Source organism: Falco naumanni, chromosome 3, assembly GCF_017639655.2.
Source record: "Falco naumanni isolate bFalNau1 chromosome 3, bFalNau1.pat, whole genome shotgun sequence".
Classification (NCBI taxonomy): Eukaryota; Metazoa; Chordata; class Aves; order Falconiformes; family Falconidae; genus Falco; species Falco naumanni.
In genome coordinates, this window is record NC_054056.1 from 4,270,214 (window position 1) to 4,294,828 (window position 24,615).

Consider the following 24,615-nt stretch of genomic DNA (forward strand, 5'->3'; position numbering starts at 1 on the left):
TGCAAGGCGCTCACCGGCTCCTTCCAGAGACCCCTCCGCTCCCACTCTGAGCCGTTGTTTTCTCAACGAGTCCCTTAGACCTGACTTGGCTCGGCTGTTGTCCTGGGATAGTGCAGGGGTGTCAGATTAGTACTTAACAGAACGATGTCATTTAAACTGTATATAGTGAAGAGTGTGGTTCATTTGACGGGAAATTTTCTTTAATAGGTGCCTTTAAATTACATGCAGGAAAAAAATCACTGAAGTATGGTGTGGTGTAATTTAATGCTGGGTTAAACGATGCAATCCAGTGCATTTTCATTAGATGTTCTGAGACACTTCTCTAGCATTTATGCTTTAAAGGCTGTTGGATTGCCAGCTGCAATAACTATTTTGATTGCAGCCTGAGCTGATGGTGGGCATCCTACCAGAAAAATAATGTGCTGTGTTTTAATTTTGGCACCTGCACTCCAAAACGGGAGCCTGCGTCACAGTTTATGATGCAGTTGTACTTGATACAGTGGAACAGTATAATATGCAACAGATGGAGGTGAGAGCATTTGCAACAGGACAGAAAGGTGGGCTGTCCTGGCTGACTGTTCCTTTCCTAGGGCAAGAGAAGTGTTCAGTTGTGGGTTGAACCTGCTGAGCCCAGCAGTCAGTGTGGGTCTCTGGTGCTCAGCGGGACAATTTGCCACTGGGGAAGGACTTTGTGGCATTAGGGAGGGTGGTGGTAGGTCACGGAGGCAAGCCAGCTGGGCTGGGTGAGGAGGGGAGAGCAGCACCCCTAGAACCCAGCGTGTGATCCTTGAGCCTCAGCACCTGCTGGTGTACTGGGAGGCACTGGTGCTCGTGGCGCTACGGAGAACCTGTGAAGGGATGGCGGTTACAAGAGCAGCTATTTTTTTACTGACACTGGTTCTAGCAAAGCTGTTCTGCAAACTTGGAGCCATGCACCAGAAATATTGCCATGTCGGTGGCAAACCCGAGGTGAAGAATGAAGGGGGACGCAAAGAGAGGAGAGGATTTCTGTGCTGATTTGTTTTGGTATATTGATTTTTGCCGTACTGTGAAGCAAGGGCAAGCTTATGAAGTGGTATTTCTGGCACTGGTTTAGTTTGGTGCCTCGCAGTAGGAGCAGAATTAAGCCAATGAAAAACACATTGAAAATCTCACACAATCAGTGTTGGCTCCGAGCAACTTAAGGGGATAATCACTCAATAATCCATTTGGCCAGAGGTACAGAAGAAATGGAAGATGATTTCTTTTTTTTTTTGTGTGCGTGTGTGTGTGTGCTGTTATTACTGCCCTCACCTTCTTGTTATGGCCCTTAATAAAAACAAGAAGCAGAGTTTGTTGCTTTTCTTTCTCATTAGCATATATATATATTTTATTGCTACACTAAATAACAGCGATGTCAGAGTTGCTGCTTCCTGCGTGAGGCTGTAGGGGAATGGTTTCACGTTCTGTCTGCCATCAGGTTGATTCCTGTGCTTTAAATTTGCCTGGGGTGCAGGTTTAGGGAGGAAGGCAGGAGGACAGTTTACCAGCCAGGTCAAAACAAGGCAGGGTGCCTTGCCAAGCTTTTGGCTGTCCTGGGTCTTTGGAACAGGAGCACTGAGGTTTTAGGGGAGTGATTTGAGCATGAGCCTGGTTAAATTATTGTTTCTTAAAGAGGATGCTGCCTGTGCTCCTGCTTGGAGAAGAGGACATCAGAAAATTTTTAATTCTGTGCGTTTCTGAAGGCCTAAGAGGAGGAATACCTTACATTTTGACCGAAACTGCTTCCAGTGAGGAATGGGAGGAATTCAGTCCCATTTCCAGTGCAGGTTTTCACTGCACACGCAGATACAGAAATTAGTGGCCTAGAGGGTAGGAGCTGCTACATAGATTTTTTTTTTTTTTTTTCTTTTTGAAGCAGTATTTCCTGCTTCCTTCTGAACAAGTATGGTTTTAGCGTTAATGGGGCACTCTTCATCATCTGTGGGCAGAAAGGCTGTTTGATCTGAAGGGGAAGACAGTGTTTGGTCACTGTCTGTGCAGGCAGGCAGCCCGTTTTCTTCTGCTTGCTCCAGGGACACTCGATAGACACAAATGAACCTCTGAAGTTAAGGGCCTGGAGAGATGGATGGGTTTATTAATTTTTAGAGGTTCAGGAAGCCCAGAGGTTCCCATGAAAATTGTGTCTTCAGTCAATGTGGAGTCTGTAGAAAGACTGAGAACAAACCCTCACTTACAATTTCATGCCCTTATGCACAGGCTATCCTTTTCTTTTAAGGCCCTGTAACTAGAAAATACGAATACATGCTTGAGGGCAGTGTTGTTCCAGGTAGCAGTTATTTCCCACTGACTCCTATGGGACATGTGCAGTTGCTTACAGGTAAACAGATGTATAAATGTTGCCTGGAATTAAAAGAAACACCTGTGAAGCAAGGTCCTCTTGGTACATAGACTGTGAACAGAATCCGTGATGCAGGAAGCTTAGTGCAGAGGGAACAGATCTATTTTGGATATAAAAAGCACAGCCTATCGTTAACTAATTCCTAGATAATGATAAAGCAGTGCATGGTGATTAGAGGAAGAAAAACTGACAGGTTCTGCTGTCCATTGTGTGTTTTTATTAAACTGGTCCATGCCTTGCCTGGATTTTTTGAGTGCATGAAGGTTTCAGTAGAACAGTTTAATTAAACTGCAAAATAAATTAATAAAAACTATGGCGCTTTTTCTCAGTTCTGTGCATGGTAAAACTATCTTGGACCTTAAAACATCCTGGAACCTTTTATTTTTTTAATAAACAGGAGCAATTGTCCTTCCAGCTTGTACAGACAACGGATTTTATGCTGACAGCCAGTACGTACTTCTCTGCTGACATAAAATTTGACTTCCATAATTGACTGGGAACTGTGTGAACTTTGCCAGTTTGGAAATTTTGCTTTAATAAGGTTCTCAGGCAGCGCATGTCAGCTTTCATTTGTCAGAGTTAAATCTATTTTAAATAATTTTTAGGCTTACTAAATTAAGGCGAGAGGAAGAACTGCAGGGAAGTACAGTCGCTGTCTCTGGAAGTTGCCAGGGCCTGGTGGCTACTCGAAGGAGAAATTGCTCGGGCTGGGAACTGCAGCGTGCTGGTACCTGAGCCCGTGGTCAGGGAGAGGGGGGTGGCCCCCAGAATTAAAGATCCGATTTTTGTTCTGTGGGTGCTTTTTTCATTCCATGTAATATACGAGGAGAGGAGATATTCTGAATCAAACACAGGCTTACAGGTATTTCTTAAGAGGTCAGAGTGCTTTGTGTCACGAGTAATCTTTTGCGCTTTCTGTAAGAAAGGCTAGCTGCTGTATAAAAAGACGTGGGATAAACCTCTGAGGATGTAAGAAGCTTCAAACTGCCTTACTGTAGCCGGTTTAGCTCATGCTACTTCATCGTAGACTCGTAGAACGGTTTGGGTTGGAAGGGACCTTGAAGATCGTCTGGTTCCTGGCTTGAACACTCTTGATCTCAAATGAGACCTCGTGGCAGTGAGCGCCTTCGGTTGCTGCTGCTTCTGTGGTTTTGTAAAAGTCTGGGTTTAGGACAGTTAGCAGGCAAGGGGGATTGCATCTGAATTTGTCCTTGATAACGGCAGGCAAGAATCTAATATGAGAGATTTGCATAAGGAACATTTGTTTTAAAGCAATTATGTAAATCACCGTAGCCGGGTGTAAGGCGAAGGCTTGTAAGTTATAAAACTGTAATTGTTTGTGAGAAATGTACATTAGCTGTTCTTGGGCTATGTCAACACAGTGTCGGGACTTAGTGTTTGGAATCTCATAATGCGGGTTTAAAATCCTTACTGAACAGACTTCTGTAATAAAATTAACAGCTGTCACTTAGCTCTAGGAGCTCAAGGAGAGCGGGTGGGAGGGCAGGACACCTGGGTGAGGGGCTTCTGCAGTGCTGGGTTTGGTCTGTTCGCTAGACTTGTCCCGTTTCTCTGTAGTTCTTTCTACCCTGACCGGTGGGCACGTGTCTGTGTTCTAGGCAGTTCCTGCAGTACATCCGCGAGATCGTCTTCTGCAGATGATTTCGTGTCCCTGCGCTTTGATTTCCTCACCGAGTGAAGAGGTGTTAACCATTGCAGTCTTCGCTGGGGCACATATTGGGTAGCAGGATGAAAAGTGCCATCCTTGGGATTGTTCTCGCAGGGACAGTTGGGTGGGGGTTGGGGAGGATTCCTGGAAACTTCAAACCTTATCCATTTGTTCAATACAGAACAAATACTCTGAAGACAGCCACCTTGATGGGCTTTAATTGGGACATCAGTTTTTTTGCCTGTTCTCTTATGCTATTTTAGGTTGTGTTCGATTTAATATAGCTTGTATAATGTTTCAGACCCTTATCTGATACTCTTACTCCGAGGTTTTCAAAACACGTTACAGGCATTTTTGAATAATGTCTTGGGCTCACACAACAACCTTTAAATATTGCTTCCATTTCATGGACAGGGAAAGTTTCTCTGAAGGGCTCGGTGACTGCTCTGAGATCACAGAGCTGGGCTTAGCAGAGCACCGCAGAGCCAGTGTTGTTACTGAACGAGGTGTGAAGCAGATTGACCCTATTTGAAACCAGCTTACAAAGAACTACATTAGTAGTTACTCTGGTGAGCCAGAAGGTGTTAAAAGCCCAGGATTTGTTGAAGCTGTAGCGGGTGTTTGTTTCCTTCAGCTCTGATGCTCCCTGCTTCGGGCTGTGGTGTGTACTGGCCGGAGTGGCATCTCTCGGATTTGCTATCGGGTCAAAGGCAGAAGTGGTGAGTGTAACCTTCCTCTTGATTTCTTCCAGGTTAACGGGTTTCCAGCTGCCTGCTCCTATTGTGAGTACAGGGGTTGTGCTGTCCTTGTGGCTTGTGAGTGATTACGCAGTCAGTGCTCAAGGCTTCCAGGCTAACTATGAAGGTAAGTCTGCTCAGTTCAGTAATTGTCTTGAATTGTATCTGCATTTGGCTTGTGGCAGGATGCAAAATGAAGGTGCAGAGTTTTCCACCGGGATATATACATATGCAGACACTTAATCCAAGACAGGAGTGTCTGATTCTTGTATAATTTGATCCATTTCTTCAGAATACTGAATTCAAATTGCTGGTTCTTTTCAAGTTAAATGTAATTTTTCCTCTCGGCATCTGTGCTCAAAACCTCTTTGAAGGCTTATTCTAACAGCAAAGCTGGAGTGACTGAGAAGGAGGGGTAATGTGGGATTTGTGGAGTGTGCAGGGTTGCAGCAAGCGCAGCGCCCTGCATAGTCACTGGGATTTACAGCTGAGACACTGGGGACTGTGGAGCAGTGCACAGGATGCTCAGATTACTGCATTTTTCTTTTCTAGTCTCTTTGCTTATGCATTGTTTTTATTTACCGTGCACCTTCCTCCCCAAGTACGTAAATTCGCCTCCTGTGTTTCTGGTCATAAATAATGGCCAGTGGTTGGTGGTTGTAGAAGTAAAGGATTCCATGTGAAGGTTTGGTGGCTTCAGAAAATCTTGGACAGTGAAGTCTCAAATACGTGAAAGAGCTGTTCATAGTAGCAGGCAGGTCATGGCTGTGATATGACCTGGTACTGCTGGGTAAATGGCATTAAACCCTGTTAAAATTCAAGTTACGTTTATGTTGATTATTGCACCTAGGATGCTGTTTGTGTCTGCATAAATGTTCTTTGGAGTCTGTGGAAGTTCCTCGGCCTTAATGATATTTTTTGCTGATAAGTACTACTGGCCAATTACCCAATGCATTAAACCAAGCAGGTGCCTTCATTTAGATGATGTGGAAGTCTCTCAACATTTTCTGCACTTGACAATTGTTCAGGGGAGCTCTGTTTAAATACCCTCTAATTTCTGATTAAAACCTTTGCTCTGCCTGGAGGCGCCACTGGCATTAAGACTTTTTTTTTCATTAGTCTGGAAGTGATCAGTGTGTGAGCAGGTGTTCCGTACGGCTAGGCGACGGTGTTAAAGTTCATCGCAGTCGGAGACCACCTCTGTCTGTTTGCTGGGTAAGTGCCTGCTGGGGATGCTGGTGGTGTGTGCTGGCTGGCAGGACAGGTGAGCACAGCAGCGTGGTGAGGAAAGGCAGATCCTGGTGCCCGTTGGCAAAACCTCTGCTAGAACATATGTCAGTTGCTGTGTCTCGTGGAGATGACAGTACGTTGCTCCCAAATTGTGTGATAGAGGACATGTAGCTGGTTTTGTACTTTCTTGACATTTAGAGTTCAATTTTTTTGGCATTTACACACAATTACTTGCACACTTTCAAATGTTTTGTTACTTTGATGCAGCTGGTAATGTTGAACAAAGGCTTGTTCCAGGGCTACCCTTTAGTCACGTGTATTTTAGATGACCTGAAGTTTGACTGGTGATTAGGAGGCTTTCAAGCAGGTAACTTGAGTGCATCTCTAGGGGGGAAAAAAGAAATGTACTTAAAACTTAATCTGAGCCACTGAGTGAGCCAGGGCACTGGTGTAAGAGGGTGACCCAGGGCGCTGGTGTAAATGAAAGCTTCATTTTGAGGAAGAGAGGGGCAAACTTGCTGGAAGTGCTGCTCTGAGCCTGCCTCCAAACAAGCTGCTTGCTTGCCGTTTGGATTGCTGTTAACTAAGACTGAAGAAGGAGATAAGTGTGTTTTTTGATCAAAGGGACACGCTACTGCTGTAATGCTGTTTCAGTTCATTGGTAATCTACAACTCGGTGAATAGCTTGTGATTCGATAATTCATGTTTAAAGACAGAACAATGCATTGGAGTCCTTGCAGTAAATGATTCCTTTATGATCTGCTATCAAAGCATGCTCATTATTCTCTTCCTTTCTTTAAGCAATCATTGGGAAAAGCACCAAAAGAAACAGAATTTTAAAATTGGAACAAAAGATCTCAGGAACTCTTTTTAAAGGAGGACAGGAAGAAAGTATGTAGTTGGAGGCATCAAAGTGACACAAAAACGTTGTGCTTACACTGATGCCGGCTCTGCCCTGATCCTCTGGGAAATACATAAATTGAGGTTGGCTTTATCCAAGTTAACATCTTCCTAGCTTATCTAGTTAGTATGATGCCTGCACGATAAGATCTCTTACAAGCAATTTCTTGAAAACAACAGACGTCTGCTCGTACCTGTTTGTATGTTTCTTAATTTCTGGTTGTTTCAGGACACATGGTTCAGCTGTACATTTCACTGGCTAAAAAAGGGAGAGTTTGCACGCAGTGGCGGTGGAATCTATTAAATAACATTTCTGCTATGAGAAGTTAGAGATGCTTTAATAACAGATAGGCAGAGTGAGTTTCTGAAAGTCTGCAGAGTTTTTTTTTTCAAGCCCCAGGTAAGCCAGGTGCCAGCGGTGGCCGTGGAAACAGAGGAATAGCCAGCTCCAGGGCTACTGTGCTGTGATGCTTCCTTCTTGACCTCACTGTTTTCTGACTTCATTGTATGTTACTGTGCCTGGCTGCTAGATCTTCCTTAATCCTCTTTTCCTCATTGTCCGACTTGCTCATCTTTCTTCATTTGGTTTGGTGTGTGTTGCCATCTTGTTTCTGTCTGCTCTCATTGTCTGATTCTTCATGTTCTCTCATCTCATACTGTTTGTTGTGATTTTTCTCTAGAAGCTAAAAATTGTTTCAAAGCTCAGGAAACAGCAGGGATAATTCTTCCGTGATTCTGCTGTGGAATAGAAGCTGCTGTTGTCCTTCCCCAGCCCAGCCATCTCTCGAGGAGCGGGCACGGCTGCGACTGAGGACGATGCTGCTGAGGCTGCAGCATCTCTGGGTTTAAGGCACCGGGTCACAACCTCGGAGATCTGATTTCTCTTCCCAGTTGTGGCACAGATGGTTCTGCGTGGTCTCACGTTGGCTCTGTAGTCTGGGTTCCCAGCTTCCCAGCTGCAAAACCAGGTCAGAATGGCTCCTTGTCCTACGTGCCGTTAGGAATTTGCGTTCATGAACCCACGCAGAGCATTCAGGAGCTACTATATGGCATTGTGGCTGTGGGGAAACCTGCAGCAACAGCGCAGTTTGAGAGGGGATGTGGTTAGATTGTCACGAGTGACTGTTGTTATGTGGATGATCTGGAAAAATAAATGGGGGAAACCATTGCAGGATGGCTGGCAGTGAAAAATTGTCAGCTTTTTCATGCTGAATTGGAAGAACAGAAAATTTCATTTCCATTTAAGTATAATATTTTGATCTGAAGGTTAGTTTTTTTAGTTAAGAAATTCTTTTCCTAAATACAAGCAGTTTTTATGAAGCTCAGTTTCAGAACGTATAATTTAGAAAATATTTAAATTAAGTGCTTTCATGCTTTTAGCGTCCTTAAGTTTGTTTGTGTTTCCCTGTTCAACTGTCCCTTGAATTCAACATGATTTCACAATTAGCCTTGTTCATCCTCAGACTCTGGGATTTTTTTTTTTCCTTTTTTAAGACTAAATGATTCTTCTCAAAAATCCTAACGAGCCGTTGTAGAGTCTTGCATTTCATTTCCACTGCAGGAGAATTTTGAAGTAGAAACAGCTATAAATAATCTAAGTTAGAATTTTACTGGGGCGTGAATCTTGACGGTCTCATCTTGTGAAAAATACTCCTGAAGATTTAATGACCAAAAATGACCAATGCTTCCATTTATTGCTTCCCCTGAAAGATGTGTGAAGCTAATAAAGGCACATGCCTAGACTACAATGTGGAATTAATTACAATCAGTGCTGCCGCACACCTGATGAATACATAGTCAGTTGACATTTAAAATAAATTGGGCAAGTCTTTTACAATAAGAGGAAAATTGATATGAATTCCACATCATTTCCTCAATAATGCTAATAACAGTTCATGATGAATAGCAGGTGGTTTTTTTAGTTTACTAATGTAGATGTAAAATAAAATCACATTATTATTATTTGTAAACCATTATATCTTGGCTGCCTTGTTAGTCCAGAGGGTATGAAAAATAGAAAGGGATTTAAGGAGAGACATCCAAACCTCCTCTTTATTGTACGTGAGTACAGAGCAGTTCTACAAACTGCTGAGGCTGGTGAGCTTAATGATGCTCGAGGCTCCGCTGGTCCTTTTTCCTGAGGCTCTTGAGCGTTCGTTGAACACTAAGCCAGCAGCCAGGGCCTGGGTGTCTGGCATAAAGTGTCTTTCTGCTCCGGCGGTGTGTGTTACAGCTGCTGCCAGGACTGGGGGTGCTGTGGCAGCTGGCAGGGACAGGGTACCTGTGCAGGGGTTTCATCCTGGCTGCACGGGATGGGGCTGAGGAGGAGAACGGTGCAGTGGGCCCCTTATGCTGGCCTTGGACCCACGGCTGGATCTTGCGCTCGGGATGCAGACAAAAGAAGAAGCAGACAAGGAGGGAGGAGGACAGGTAGCACCAAGGTGAGATGCTGAAGCAGAGGAGGGACCAGTGGCTGGCTGAGTTTCGGGAACGCAGCAGGCTGAAAACGGTTTTATTCTCCATCTCAAGGGGGGTAGCTGCTGTTTCCTTAGCCTGCTAGCCAGGTCTTTCCTTCACCTGCAGAAATCCGTCAGGCACAGTGCTCTCTCTTGAGACTTGTCCTGCTGCGGCTAGGGCAGCGTTGTCCGGGGGATTTCTAGCAGGAACGGGAAGGAATTGGATCTTGTGTTTACTTGGTCCTGCTGTATTGATGTTCTCAACTCTCAGTTTTGCCCTGTGCCTCGGTTTCTCTCTCAAATAGGATTGTATTTTCGTTCGTGGTGCTTGTGTTCTAACAAGGGAGGTGCTGTATGAAAGAAGAGCGATGTAATGATGTTGAATACCTTTTTTAGGAATCCTCGTCTATGTAACTTCCAGAATTTTAATGTTAATTTTTTTTTTAATTTCTCCCTCCAAAAGCAAAGCTCAGTTAGAAACCTCCGGAGAGAACGATGGTGTTTTGGACTCTGGACTCTGCTGCAGAAGCAGTGCTGTGTGATGCAGCAAGATTGAACATTAGGTGAAGATTCCTTCCCAAGACATCGAGTTTGATTACAGCTGCAACAAATTTGATAGCTGCAAACACTGAGTGCCTGATTGAAAAGAAACAATTATGCCTAGAAGAACACTGCTTATTTTAAGAAATTAGAAGCATTTAAATACAGAGGGAAACAGCCCCAAGTAAATGGTGCTGTTTTCCTTCATAATAAATACCCTCCTCTTTCTCAAGCACAAATAACTCATTCTTTAGAGGGTTCTTTGTGAAGTTGTGCATACATATTTAGAAAATACAATTAAAAACTGGTTCCTGGCCCTCCTTGACCATTCCTTTTGCTAAACCCAAATGAGGTTTCCTGATCCGGTGCTGCTCTGTGGATGTGCTGCCGCTGTGCACCAGCTGTGAGACTGCTTCGTGTCTCAGTTTTCCCATCTGTCATTTGACTTTACAGTAACAGTTGCCCCGTTAATGGAAGACAGACAGATCGGTTTGAGCACTCTCTGTCTTTGGAAATAGAGTGTTCAAGATTTTTGTGAAAGCAGGTAACTGTCCAGATCAGCTTCTGATTATAAAGACCAACACTGTCCTTGAGGGCGAAAATCTCCTACAAAAAAACGGGGATTCCCCTTGCCTTGGGCAATGGGCCTTTTTTTGGAAGTCCTCTAACAAACTGGGAAATGATGATCCCATTTTTCAACTGAAAGAGCGGAGGAATTTGGATACACAAACCCGTTGTTTTCTGAAAATAAGTTCTTCAGTGTAAAAGTCTGGGAAGAGTTTCTGAAGAATTGGCTCTAATTTGCTTGTGCTATGGGTACGACTTGGGCTGTGATGGTTTGGATGAGGTTCACTGGGCTGCAGGAAAGTTCTTGAGTAACAGTTTAGGTTTCAGTCCTGCCTGCTTGCAGCTGACACTGGGGGTCAAAGCTGTTAACGGGGACTAGAGAGTCTCTAAGGCTTCAGGAGATGCTGGAGTGAAAGGGTGGTAAACCAGCTGGGAGCAGCCTCCCAGAGATGGTGTGTGGGCTGTCGGTCGTTACGTGGGGACTCGTGCTTGTCCAGCGGCTGCTCAAAGCATATTCTCCGTCTGTGTAAATAAATTTCAGAACTGCTAGGCTAGTACTGAATAGGCGAAAATTTTTAAAGCCATCATCGAATGTGCTTTTTATGCCAATTTGCCTTCTGAGCGAGCACCATATTGGGTTCATTTAAAGATCCAGCTGCGTCCCAATTCTCTCAGTACCTAAATCATAACTTGAACACACGGGGTTCTTGGTAAATTTACGGGCTTGATGCTTTTCTCCTTTTTCAAACCAAAACAAAGCAATGTGAATCCTGAGTTGCAGCAAAGTAGGGATTAGCCCTTGTTCTGCTGGCAGTGGGAAGGATGAAAGCTCCGAGTCTTGCTCTGCTGCTCCTTTTTCTCTGGAAGTTGCTTTGTTTATCTGATGATTCAATCTCTGCAAGAGATGATTTAATGTATTCAAAATCAAAATGGCTTTGCAGTTGGGTGCGTGGATCTGGATGCCAGAGCGTATTGACTTTTTAACAGCTACTTTTACTTTGGTCTGCTGAGTATTGGGCACGCTGACTGTGTGGCATAAAGCTTTCAAGGATGCGCAATACTTTTCAGGACATCATTGTTATAATAGACGTAGTTCTTTACCTCCCGTTCAGTCAGCTGCTTCTACAATTTTTGCCACTTCATCCTTACCAGCTGTGCTCAATGTACCTTCCCTTAGTGGTTCTTTTTTTCTTCTTCTTCTTCTTCTTCTTCTTCTTTTTTTTTTTTTTTTAAACTATGCCTCCTAATTTTAGTATCAGTTGCGACCTGAGGAAGATTTAGCTTTGTCTCCCTCCTCCTGCTGTGTCTCACAAGCTGAGTTAGGGTGATGCTGGAGTCGGTGCTTGGATGGGAGACCTCGCCGGGAAATCTCGTGCTGCTGGTGGTAGGTACGTTTGGTGAGTCAGCACATAGTGCCGAGTTAGTAGTGAATCTAGTGGCATTGTATGTTTCCTTTAAAAAGAATGAAAAAAATTCCTATTGGGCTGAGGAATGTGGTAACAATCGGTGCTGGTTTGCTTCTGCAGGTGCTTTCTTTAGCTTCAGGTGCACAGTCCAAGTGGCTTGGTGTCTGTGACTATTAAAGGGTGTGTACCAAATTTGAGTGTGAGTCTAGCATACTGATGTTGTCTTCACATTGAGACAATATTTCTTGTTTTAAAATTTCTTCTGAGTTTCAGGTGAAGTGCTCCGTATTGGACTGTACTGCTTGACATTCTGCTTCAATGGTGGTTGTAACTGGTGAAATGATTCCTAAACACGCAGATGGCCAGAGCTCCATGCTGAACCCACCCTGTTACTTTCCATTATTAGAGAGCTGTGCTCAAGGATTGAAGTTTTTAATTAAAAAGGAAGTTTGTAGCCCCTACAGTTCAGATAACGCTATGGACAAGAACAGCCTGGGAAGCCATAAAATGGTGGTTCTCTGAATGTGCCAACACTTCAAAATGCCCCTTTGTCTCTAAGAGGCTTTAACACTATAACTTTTGAGATGTTCATTACTGCTTTAAAGTAATTGACAGGAGATGACTGCATGGAGTTGCATAGTTGGATTGTTCCTTTCGGCATTTTTCAGCTGTCTCTGGTCTGTTTGCAAACAGGGAAACCCGGCAATGGTTCATGCTGCTATCTGGGAGCAGCCGCCTGAACTCCAGCATCTTCTGTGATGATGGTACAGAATGCCATTACCAGTCTGGAAACATGCTGATGGAATCAGTTGTGTTGAACCGATGACAAAATATTAATGTCAAGACTTCTGTGCTCATTATATAGTATTCTTTTTATAGGTAATTTGTTCAAAGTTATAATTAATCTTAAGTTTTAGAAAACTTCCCATCTGCTGTATTGTGGAACTGCAGAACCTAAAAACCTTCCCAAAGAGTTTTAAGTTCTGATTGTTGCACATTATGTGGAGTGCTGTAAAGAGAAATTGCCCATATTTTGTCTGTAGGCCCAACATACGGAGAAGCAATGAAACAGCAGAGTACAGTAGCAGATGACCCGTGAGTTTTCATCTAATCCTATATACCAAAAATTGTTTTATTAGTTTATTTTGCTCTGGTAACTTGCTTAGAGCATTCAAACCAGCCAAAGAGATCAGCAGCTGAGATCCTAAATTGGCTCTGGTGGCCTCGTGCACTTCTTAATAATACCTATTGTCACAGTATCTTACAGATAATGTTTGTATCTTAACAGGTTTGTGGGTGAGTTGACTTGTTTTGAGTCACATTGCCGTTTGCAAACGACTCCAAAAGCAGGAACTGCACAGACTGCATTTGAACGTTGATATTCCTAGTCTGAAACATCCCAATCCATTTTAATACGCGGGGATTAAAAAAGCATGATTGATCACAATGAACATCATGCCTGAAAGAAAGGATGGGAACAGAAATCGGGCGTTATCCCTTGTCTTGTCAAGCAGCAATAAACTTGGAGGGAAGCGGAAAGAGCCGGAGTCTTGCTGGAAGAGGGAGGCAGTGCAGCGGCGCTGGTGATAAATAGCTGAAGGGTAACGCAGCTCTGCAGCAGCTTTGCTTACTGCTCCTCTCTGCTGGAACATCAGGCATGATTTCACTGTGACAGAGCGTGGCGGGGAGGTGAGGAGCAGGAGAACACTGTGCACCGCTGTGTTTGCTGCTCTCATTTTAGGGTTCATAACACTACGCTTAGGAACGTGTACGTAGAGCTGTCAAAGCTGTGCCAAAGCGTGCAGCTGTTCAGTCAGCACTTTAATTCGCTTCTTGTTTGCAAGGTATTACTATTTGGACTACATGATAAACCAAGATACCAAATAAGCAGTAAGGCAACGCCGTATTGTCAATAATATTGAGTGACAGGATTGTTTTACACAGTGTAGTGTCTGGAAGAGAAGTAGTTTTATAATTAGATTTAAAGCAGAGCATTGGATCGGTTCTGTCTCCAAGTAAGTGTTTTCTACCTAACATGAAAGAAATTCGGTTGGCAGTAAATTTGCCTATCATATGGTTTCAGAATTTTTTTTATGGCTGCTCTTTGGAATTTTTCCACCATATCGCAGCTCTGTAGCTGTGTCCCTGTTTATCATCAGCTGTTTGCAATGTGCAGCTACTCTTTCATTTAATGTACCATATGCATATTGGAAGCAAGTGATTTTTGCACAGTCAACTGTTGTATTCAGTCACATGTTGGAGTGACGGATCCAAACTTGATGAGACAAATAGTGAAGTATCTGGCTGGTGGGAGTCAGTCACCTCTTAAGTGCTTTTTAGTCTTTAGATCCCAGATTAGCCTGAAGTCCTGCTGTGCTTCTTGCTGCCCTTTGCTCCTGGCCTGTGCTAGCGCTGGAAGAACTGCTGTTGGCCTGACAGTGAACACGTACCTTTGATGTCTTAGCTGTGACGTTCAGAAAAAAACCCAAAACAACCAACCAAAAAGACTACTTCAGAATTTGATAGTGGTTTAGACAAGAGCAGTTGTTTTACAAACAACTTTTAAAGGGCAAAAAGCCACCTGAGAAATCTAAAGTTGGCTTGTGAACCCTTTATTGCTATTTATTTCCAGTAATCTATATTTGTTTACTCCTTTTTGTTCCATAGAGGAAACTTCTCATGGTCAGAAGCATATTCCAGTCATTAGTGGCATTTCAGCCTTGAAAGGGAAATGAACGGCAAATTGGCATGACAGTGGTGACTCAATTATTTTTCGCAGCCTTGGCAGGAACCGGTGTAAGTGCTGCTCAGTCTGATGCCTGCAGATGATGCCCAATAAATTTGCTGAAGACAAATCAAGCAAATAAGCCAGGTGTTTGCCCCTTGCTGTGTTTATGAGCTCGGTGCTACATCAGGTAGTCAGGTGCTTGTAAAACAAACCTCGATTAGTAGATGAAGGAAATAAAGGTATATAGCTGTGCTGGCCACTCTTTCCCTGGGCGGTGTGGCTGGGGATGCTCGTGCTTTTTTATGAATGGGCACTTCTTCAGGCAGGGGGAGCGTTCAGGTGCAAATACCTCCCGGTGCGTAAAGCTGAAATGAGCTCTGGTGCTCACTTTGAGTAGTGAGAGCCCCTCGGGAGTGCTCAAGGTCAAGTGCTGGGGTGGCTGGCTGGTGCCATTTGTAGCATTGGGTAAAAGCAGCAAAAGCAGCGAGCTCTGGGCCCTGCTGACGTGCGCAGAAGCTGCATCTGCGTGAGGGGAAATACCTTAATAGCTCCGCATCAGTCAGTTGTCTTGTCTGTACCCGTTGTCTTGTCTGTACCCGTTGTCTTCTCTGTACTTGATCTGCTGTCAGTCAGGGTGAGGCCGTGAGGGGCAGAGAGGTTCTGGGCCAGACCCTCAGCCGGTGTAAATTGTGTTTGCTCTGATTTCAATGCATCTTCTTGGTGCAGTCCCTTAATTCCAGAGCGTTTCTGGAGCTGAGCGCCCATCAGGGTGGGAAAGCTAACCTGGAGCATGTGGGTTTGGGGGTTCGGTGGATCTGCTGTAGGTGGATGATGCTTGTAGCAGTGGGGAGGCTGCAGGCTGGGCTTTAGCTGGACCTTTTGTTTGCCTACGCTGATCATGCAGCTTCTTGTGGCAGTGCTTGTGTTCCAAGAAGCTTGCGGTGTTAGTACTGGAGAGCCTGTGCTCCTTGGTAGGACATCTCGTGCTGTGACAGCCTGGAGTCACCGCTCCGTACATGTTAATGCAGGCGAGGTGCCGTTGCAGCGTCGGGTTCATGTCATGAATACAGGAGCAGGGGTTGGTGGCGGTGGATACGCTGCTCTGAATTCCTCTTGCTGCCTGTGTATGTTAATATTGTTCAAACAAGGGTTAGGGGAAGAGCTTGTGCTAAAGACTGGGTGGGTTTTGGGTGTCCTTACTGACTGACTTGTCTTCTGATGCCAGCAAAACCGGCGGAGCTGTTGCAGTGGATGCTGTGGGCAGATGCGTTGCTTTCCGCCGTGACTTCTTATGGAAGCAACTCCCTGGGGAAGGAAGAGTCAACCTTCCTATTCTTTTTCTTTTTAGCTATACAAAAGATTTTTATTACTTAAATGAGCTCCCAGCAAGTCTGCCTTAATATACTACTAATTGATTCTAAGACTTGAAAGCAGCAAGGCTTATTAGCATTTGCTGACTCAGCTAGAACCCTCCTCGCATGCTAGAGGATGGTGTGAGATATTGACCCTTGTTGCTGCAGCGCTAAATGAAGTTGAGGGAATATTAAGTGTCTCATACTGGCATTTGTTTTGCATATGCAAATGAGATCAATCAGTGCAGATGCAGGAGAGCAGGCATGCTAATGATTTGCAAATAGGATGGAGCATTAAGCATTTAAACAAACATCAAGTGACACTTGCTAAGCTACAATACGGGGACCCTTTGCTGTCAAGGAGGTCCCACTGCTACTCCCTGGCAGTACAGCTGCTCCGATCAGCCCATTTGAGAGAAGAGCATACAGAAGTAACGTAGCAAACACGAAGGAATTTACAAGATTATAATATTGCTTCTGCTTTCGTGGCATTTGGAAATGGAGGGCGGTTTGTGCTGGAGGTGCGCTTGCCTGACCTGTGGGTTGCTGTATGTGACCGGACCGGTGAAAGGTGTTGAAAATCAGTACCTGAAGATGTCAGCGCAGCAGTGCGAGGGCATGTCGTGAAGGACTCTCATTGTGGTGTTTTTTTTTTTTTCTGAAAACCTTCATTTTCCTGCCTTCTTGCCCCTTTTTTCTTTCGCATATAATAGAGAAACATTTCTTTTCAATCAAGGAATCTATTTGCAGAACATGTCGTTGTTAGATGTGTTTGGTTTTGTTTCAGCATACATTTCCATAAAAAGTCACCACTAATGAGCTGTGCGAAAATTGCAGACTTACTGCCAAGCCAATTTGGTTAAAAGGCTTGTCCGTCCTTCATTGCCATTTGGATCCTTACGCACACGCAATGTGCTCGAGCAGGTACAGCCATGGTAGCCATAAAAAGGAAGGTGAGATGCTGAGGATGGTGTCACATCTCCAAAAAATTCCTTGTTGCTACTCATGTGCGGATACTATTCTTTTTTTCTGTCTCTGTATGTTGGCTTCCCAGCTGCCTCATCAATGGACCAAGGCTGTGAGAATTAAGACAGATATTCCCCAAAGCTGTGGAGTTTCTTTTCATGGTTAGAATTGGCTGATCCGGCTGCTAATTATAGCCATGTTAAGGAGGTTTTTCGTCAGTTCGTCTTCCAAATCAACGGCCATTGAAATTCTGTTAACTTCCAGTCTGAATCCTGGGCTTTCATTTCCCACATTGGAAAGTGTTGTAAGTCATCCGACCTGAGTCCTAGTCTCCAATCTTAATTGTTGGCCCATCCCGTGTTCCCTCTGTGGAATGACATTTCCAAGGGTCCACAGTCACCATCTGAGCCAGTTTCTGTGTTCTTCAGGTCTGGGCTCCTCACTGTATGCCTCTATCTGCTTGCATTCCGAGAGGTTGTTATGTTTATTGGATTTTATTATGTTTTCATTTGCTTTTAGGATGTTGTACAGAACTCTGTGCACCTTGGCAGGGGAAGGAGCTATTTATAACTACAGGTTTTATTATTTTGGGCTTCTGATGTGACCGGGGGTTTGAATACTAGTTCAGTCCTGGAGCTGCTGGTGGAAACCCACCAGCCTGGGAAATGTTTCTTGTGCCGCAGGATTCACTAATGCACTTTTGGAGGTCACTGTCTCTAAATCTAGATTTAGATCTAAAATCTAAGTCTAAAAAGTTTATAGAATCTATGTTTGTGTGTAAAGAAAGGAACACTGGGGCTGGTCCTCAGCTGGAGGGATCAGCTTGTGTCTGCACCATCTGGGGCTTCAGCAAGCATCTTCTTCATCTTAAACTTCTTGATTTAGGCACATAAATAAATCTTTCATCTGATACACAGATGAGTTATACTTTAGAGGAAGAAGTGTGCGTGGATTGCTGAAAATACAGACTAAAGCTATCTGTATGCAGCATTTTAAATGGGAAGAATTAGCCTTAAGCTCCGGTTTCCATTAGCAGGACCCCAGTTGTGTTTGGTTATGTAGGCAAAGCAATTACTGCAGGAGGAGAGGAGGCGGTTGGGCTGGCCGGTGTTGCTTTTAGTGGCTTGCTGTGAACTGGGCTGACCGTTCATAGCAGCGATGGCTGGGAAGCAGCAGTTTGCAGAGGCACTGAAAGGAATCCTGCTTGGCTGAGTAACAGAACCTATCCCACAACATCCTCTGACACACGCAGATTGGATCTAAGCTCCTGTGAGACATCTCCTCTCAATACATTCAAATCCACCTAGCCTGGATGGTAATTCCTTCCCCTTTTCTTTACCTGGTGGTATTTCTTTCCAGTGTTGAGATTAAAATGTCATCTGTCTGGAGCAGAACCTGACTATAAATAAATAAATAACTTCTAAGCAGTTTGCTGGGGCTCACCTTAATGGAAGAGCCCTGCTGTATCTCTAGGTTAAGCTTTGAATTGCTGGTGACTCCTGGAGGCTTCTTGGAAGAAAAAAAAAAAATAAGTGGAAGGACCCCCCAGCCCCTCTTCAGGTGATGGGAACGCAGAGCAGCAGGGGGGATTTCATGGTGGAGGACAGAGGTGTTCTCCCCTGGGTGTTCACAGAGCTGAGCGTCGTTGAGCAGAAGCGTCATGTTTGGGCTGGGGGACTGGTCTGGCACAAGGAGGTCGGTGTTCAGGTCTGTCAGCTCTGCTCTTGCCCTGACCCTCGGCAGGAACGGGGGTGATTCTTAGCCTTGTACTTCTCTGCTCTGACCTCTTACTGCCTTTGCTGTATCGCTTCGCTTTGGTCTTTTTGTCACTCCTGCGTGCACGGAACTTGCGAACTAGGTGGTGTCATATAGGTGTCCCTTGTGCATCTGAAGAGCTCTTCAAGCACTTGTCCTGTCAGCTGAGGAACAGGACAGGATTCTTCTGTTGTGCAGCCACCTGAGCTGCCCTTGGGAAGGCAGAGAGGTCGAGAGCTACAGCAGACGGTACGAAAAGGGGCTATGCGTTTGTACCAGGCTACACAAATAATGCATCTTCGGGAAAGCTTGAGTAACAAAAGGCTACTACTCTGTACAGTGTACCTTTTGGGTTAGGGTTTTGATCAGCTCAAGCAGAGTGAATCTATCTTAATTCAAATTAAATGAGTATTTAATTAACTTTATCTCTGCTTCCAGAAGTGAACGTGCATGCTACGTGGTGATCTGTGTCTCTGATTACCATGTGTTCTCACCTTGAATAATACTTTGATGAAGAAAGCAGTATGATTAGCTGTCAGCCATTTAAGATGTGTAAAAAAAAAACCCAAAAACCAAAAAAGAAAGAACAAAAAAAAAAAAAAAACCCAAAAAAACACAAACCCAAAAAACCCCAACAAAACAACCAAAAATAAAAGTCCCTCCTCCTTCAAAACACATCCCTTTGTGCAGGCTGTGTTCAACTGAAATCAGTAATTTTCAAACCTGGGAGCGTGGGGCCGTTCCAGCTGTGTGCAGCTGGGAGGGTATGGGCTGCTCTGTGCTTGGACGCAGTGGTCCCTTCGGTAGAGGCACTCGGAATTCAGTCTCAAAAGCTGAATAGAGCTTAAAGGAAAATCAAGTTGTAGTTCTGGCCACGATGCGTGTTAAGGGATCAGTGTGGCAAAAAGTCCTTTGCTCTTCGACTCTGCTTTGAGCTAGTGAGTCCCCAAATCACAGTCAAACACTGACTGCTGCGGCTGAGCCCGGCAAAACCGCCTGTATGGGCGGGTGCTTGGGAACGATCTTGGGGTTTGCCTTGTGATGCTGGTCCTGGTCCCTGCTGGGGCTTTCCAGCAGCTGTAGTGGTGCACAGAGTAATTCTTCGCTTCTGTAATACTAATTTTTCTGTTCCCTGACTCGAACCCAGCTGTTTTGTATCGCGCTGTACAAAAGCTGTTCATGCAGATGCAAGCTATGTTGAGAGCGGTTCGGCTCCCTATATATAAATAAAAAGGGTGTATGCGTGCATGTGTAAGAAGGTTTTTTTTCCTGTTTTTTTTTTTTTAATATTTTTTTATTTTATTTCCCAAGTATCAACTGCCTTTACAATTCTTGCTATTCATTACTGTATCTAAAAAACGGGTAGGGGAAAAGGCATTTACTTGAATGTGCTTGCAGCTCATGCATCTGGAAAATGCCCCATCCAGCTATTTGAGGCTGAGGAAAAGCAGCGATGCTTCATTCAGAGCATGAGCTGCTGCTGCTGTGAGGAGACTATTGACAACAGGTTTAGGGAGGTAGCAGGAGACAGCGCCTGCAACGCTGTCAATATCTAGATGAAAACGTACTTTTACATGGATATCTGCATCCAGATCAGGGATGACTCAGTATTTGGGGTGTCTGGGGCTGTGTTCAGGGAGACTCGGAGCGTGTAACCGGTGCAGAAAGTGCAAATTGGTTCTTTCCCCCAGTATTAGCAATGGTGAGATGAAATGCTGTTTAAAGAAGGGGGAGAACTGGGGGGAGGAGGGAGTGTCATCTGTCTGAGTTGGTTATCATTCTGTTTATTATGGGCTGATGTGTCTGGAGATTAAATGGCTGGAGCATTATCTCATTTGATCTGTTGTGTGTGTTTTTTTTTTTTTTTTTTAATCAGCTGTCACTTTCAGCAGCATCTTCTCAGGTGGGGAAGGTCACCATAGCTTTATGCTCTTGAATCTTCCGTATAAACCCTGTCGTGTTACTAGAGAGGAAAAACAATGATTATTCAAGCACAGAAAGGCTCAGTGATATTGTTATTAAGAATAGGGTCTGTCAATCAGTAATCCCTGAAATGTAGAGCAAAATAAACAGGGCTTGGCTTGCTTTCACCTTGTGGAAGTACGAGTAGATCTGGCCCATGTTTCTTTGTAGCTCTGCCGTACCGAGCCTCGGGAAGTGCAGTTTTTCTCTAGATGATAGTGATGCCTGCTATAAAATAATGGGCAGTCCAACAATTAAGAATAAAATGGAATGGAAAAGCTGAGCTAAACGTACTCCAGATTAAAATATATAGGGAAAATGATTCAACCTACTTCATTTACCAGATAGCTCTGGTCAATGAGAAATACTTTGGTGGAAAAATGAGAAACTCACAGAAGATAGTAAAATTCAATATAAAGAGTCTGCCCTCCCTGATTTTATATGGAAAAACTGCAACAGGTTCCAATTTGTTCCTGAAAATTGGCTTTTACACATTCTCTTTTGTACCGGGAGTATTTAATCCCTAATGATTGTCTAATAATTCTGCATTTTTACTGCAAAAAACTTTAATTACTTAACGGTGCATAATGATTAGATATGTTGGTCTGATATGACCAATGCCCACTTGAAAGGAATGAAACAAGACTGTCTCTCTCAGAGAATTAGACCAGATTCTAATGTAAAGTATCGTGCACGTTTGAGCCATATTTTGTGGAGGGAGCTTAAACGACGGGAGCACCCAATGTCCTCGTGCAGGTAGTGCGAAAGCAGATCCAAACTTTTTGGAGAACTGCCCCGTGTAAACTTTACAGGCCTATCTCTGTGCATCCTGAAACTCCTAACATCAAATTACCGGCTATCCGGATAGCGCTCGCTAAAGAGGATGCTTTTGGAAAACGTTTTTTTTTTTTTTTTTCTTTTTTCTGGGCAGTGAACGTAATTATGCCAAATGTAGCTGGTCAGAATGGATGAATTCAGTTGAAGTTCCTGATTTGCATCGTTGCAGGCCCAGCCCAGCGCTGCAATATGCTGTGTAAACTTCATTATAAGAGAAATCATTTAGCTTGCAAGAGTTAAGTGTATGACCTTTAATTTATGCAGTAGATGGAAAGTAAATTGTGTTACGGCATTTATTTCCTTAAGTGTAAATTTTTATTAGCTGTGTCTGAAAACCCCTGTCATAAAATTAATCATTTTGTTTTTAGATTGGTTTCCAAAAGATGGAAGGAATGCAGTTATGCCCTGTGTGTGGACTCATAACTTTTTAACCCAGTATTTCAACTAAATTTAATAGGGATGAAGTGGTGTAAAAGAATATTCATGTCCTGTGGATTTTACATTAAAAACAACGCCACATAGAACAAACACCACAGCCATGACCAGTTTGGAAAGATGAAGCTTTTTTTTAACTAGACCAGTAGGAAAAATAGATCTGCCAGCATCTGAAAGCTCAGCTTCATGTGATGGTATCCTGAGGTTTGACAGTCAGAGGAGGTAAGAAGCCACCTCTGCTTTAGAAGCCCCCCCAAAAAAACCAACCCCAAAAACCCAAACACCAAACCCCATTGAAGAGCACTTTGTGATGATTTGATCTTTTCCTCATTTATTCAACAGCTTCATCCATTCCTTAATACACAGACTTGTCTGGTGCTTTGCCTTGAGGGACAGCAAATGCATTTTGCCTGTATTTCTGTGCTAGCAAAGACTGAGTAAAAATAATCAAGTGGCTACACGTGAATATTGACCAGTAAATATAAATTACGCTCCTGGAAGGTGGCTGGTGTGCACAGACTGTGGCAGTCTCACCCGTGCGGTTATAAGCAGTCTGAGAGGTCTTGTGGGTTTTTGTGTTGTTTTTTGGGTTTTTTTTAAGATTTAGCTCACACCAAAGCAAATGAATTGTAGAAGGGTGGATAACATCATGAATGTGCTTTCTCTGAGGTCATCTGCTTGCTTTGATCAGCTCATAGATGTTATTTTCTTCAGGCTGACACAGCTGCGATAGTCACTTGATTATTCTTGTTATTTGCATGAAAATTATAGCTAGTTACTTGATAAAGTCACGGTGACTGCCTTCTGCCCCCGGGGAAGTGCTGTGCTGTGCTTTATCTTGGAAATTTCACAGTCGGAGATCTCATCTGCAAGGATATAACTGAACCGTTGGTCTTACTCCTCTTTGCTTCTCTCACCGGAGCCTCCCTCTGCCCTGATTGACAGACCAGGTCTTTGAAAATAACTTTCACTCGAAGGATTAGCTCGCACTGTTTTCATGCGCTTTGCGTACAGCTCTTCTGACTTGACTTTCAGTTTTTTCTAGCCAGGAGGAGTCTCTCACGACAGCCCCGTTGTGCTTTCGCAGCAGAGAGGTACCATCCAAGTGGGTCAGGTGGGATGCACCGGACTCCTCTTCCCTACGTTTTTGGTGCTGGATTTCCCCCCAGAGGCTGTAGCTGTCCCTTCCCAACTTTTCCACTGGTTGGTTTCAAGGTCAAAGCAGTTCAACACGCAGCTTTTATTTAAAATTAATAAAGGAACTTAACCGTTCTAGCTATGAGAAGTGTTTCATAGCATTGGTGTACATCCAAGTATTTCTTCTCTGATGGGTCAGATTTTCATACCCAGGTATTTTTGTATTAGGAAACACTGAATTCAGATGACGAATCACATGCTGTTAGTGTATTTCAGACTGGGAAAAAGACGATCTGATTCATTCCAAATAGATCTTTCTGCCAAAGAGATATAAATACACACTGCTTCTTCAATATTGTGGTCTCCATTCTTGATAATAAGCAATTGGGAATGGAGGGTGGGGGATTTGGCAGTTGTGCTGCCGCTTCCATAAACAGCGGGGATGGGATGGCTGCATATTTTCAGCTTAGCACAAAAAGGCTGAAGAAAAGAAAGAGGGTGGGTATAAAAAGCACAAAACCATGGGTTCCAACTGATCCATTAGAGCTCATTGCTGCAAGAAGTGGCTAGTTTCTGAGCGTTTTTTCTTTTGTTATTTCTGTCTGATGGTTTTTAAGATTAGTCTTTCAAATACGTGTTTATGTACCGTGTCACATCTGAAATGTAACTAGTGTACTTCTCTGTTAGGATTGATAACTTTCTTCTGTGCCCTGCTGGAGATGCTTCTGTGAAGATGGTATCTCCTTCTTGCTTGATGAAGAACACATTGATTTCATGATTTTCCTTGCCCTTACGGAGGAAGAAAATTTACAAGAATTTTTTTTTTTTTACTCTTTTATTTCCATATGTACTTAGATCTCTTCTCTGTAAGCAAAGGTGATATGTTTTTATGTGACTGTGTGTTCGACTGAAGTCCATCTGTAGCTGAAGATGCAAATGGCTGTCCGTTTATCTTCTGAACGTGGGAACGTCTGATGGTTCAGCTTTCTCCCGACCCCTCTATCCCTTTTAGATCGTTTGCTTTTTCTGCTCAGCCCGAGCACTCGCTGCTGGAGCTTTCTTTTCAGTGCTGTCATTAAATTCCATGAATTTTCACCTCCTGCAGACTAATCACTTCAGAGCTTACGCTTCATCCATCTTGGCTAGAGCTCAGAAATGTCTGAGACTGGGCGTTTGGAATGGTCCTGGATTTTAATAGAATAGATCCTGTAGTTTGGCATCCAGTGAACTCTTGTTTGATATTAAAAATTACATAAGCCCCGCTCACTAAGAAAACAGACTGTATTTGATGCACAAGAGTTTCCATAGTCCTAATGGAAGTGACATAAAGGTGATTCCAAAATTATCTTGTAGGTCTGTAGAAAAGAGAGCAGTTTATTCTACATGCTGCGTCAGAAATTTTTCAGAGTCTTGGACAAAGATCCAGGTCCCAGACTCTCCTGAAACGAATCTTCCAGACATTTTGTTATGTTTTTTTTTTCAGTTCTGTAAACTAACGCAGGGTAACCTTTATGCTAATTAAAATTTCTTACAATCGTGGATCTTGCTTTTATCCTGT

At 43.7% G+C, this 24,615-nt stretch overlaps 1 protein-coding gene across 1 annotated transcript in view; it reads left to right on the plus strand.

Moving 5' to 3' along the window:
- The window catches only part of CSMD2 (CUB and Sushi multiple domains 2), a 306,341-nt gene that overhangs the window by 41,321 nt on the left and 240,405 nt on the right, over window positions 1-24,615 (plus strand). The window contains exon 3 of the mRNA XM_040588319.1: window positions 4,801-4,913. Coding sequence (XP_040444253.1) covers window positions 4,801-4,913 — 113 coding nt within the window. The remainder of the gene's footprint in view (window positions 1-4,800; window positions 4,914-24,615) is intronic.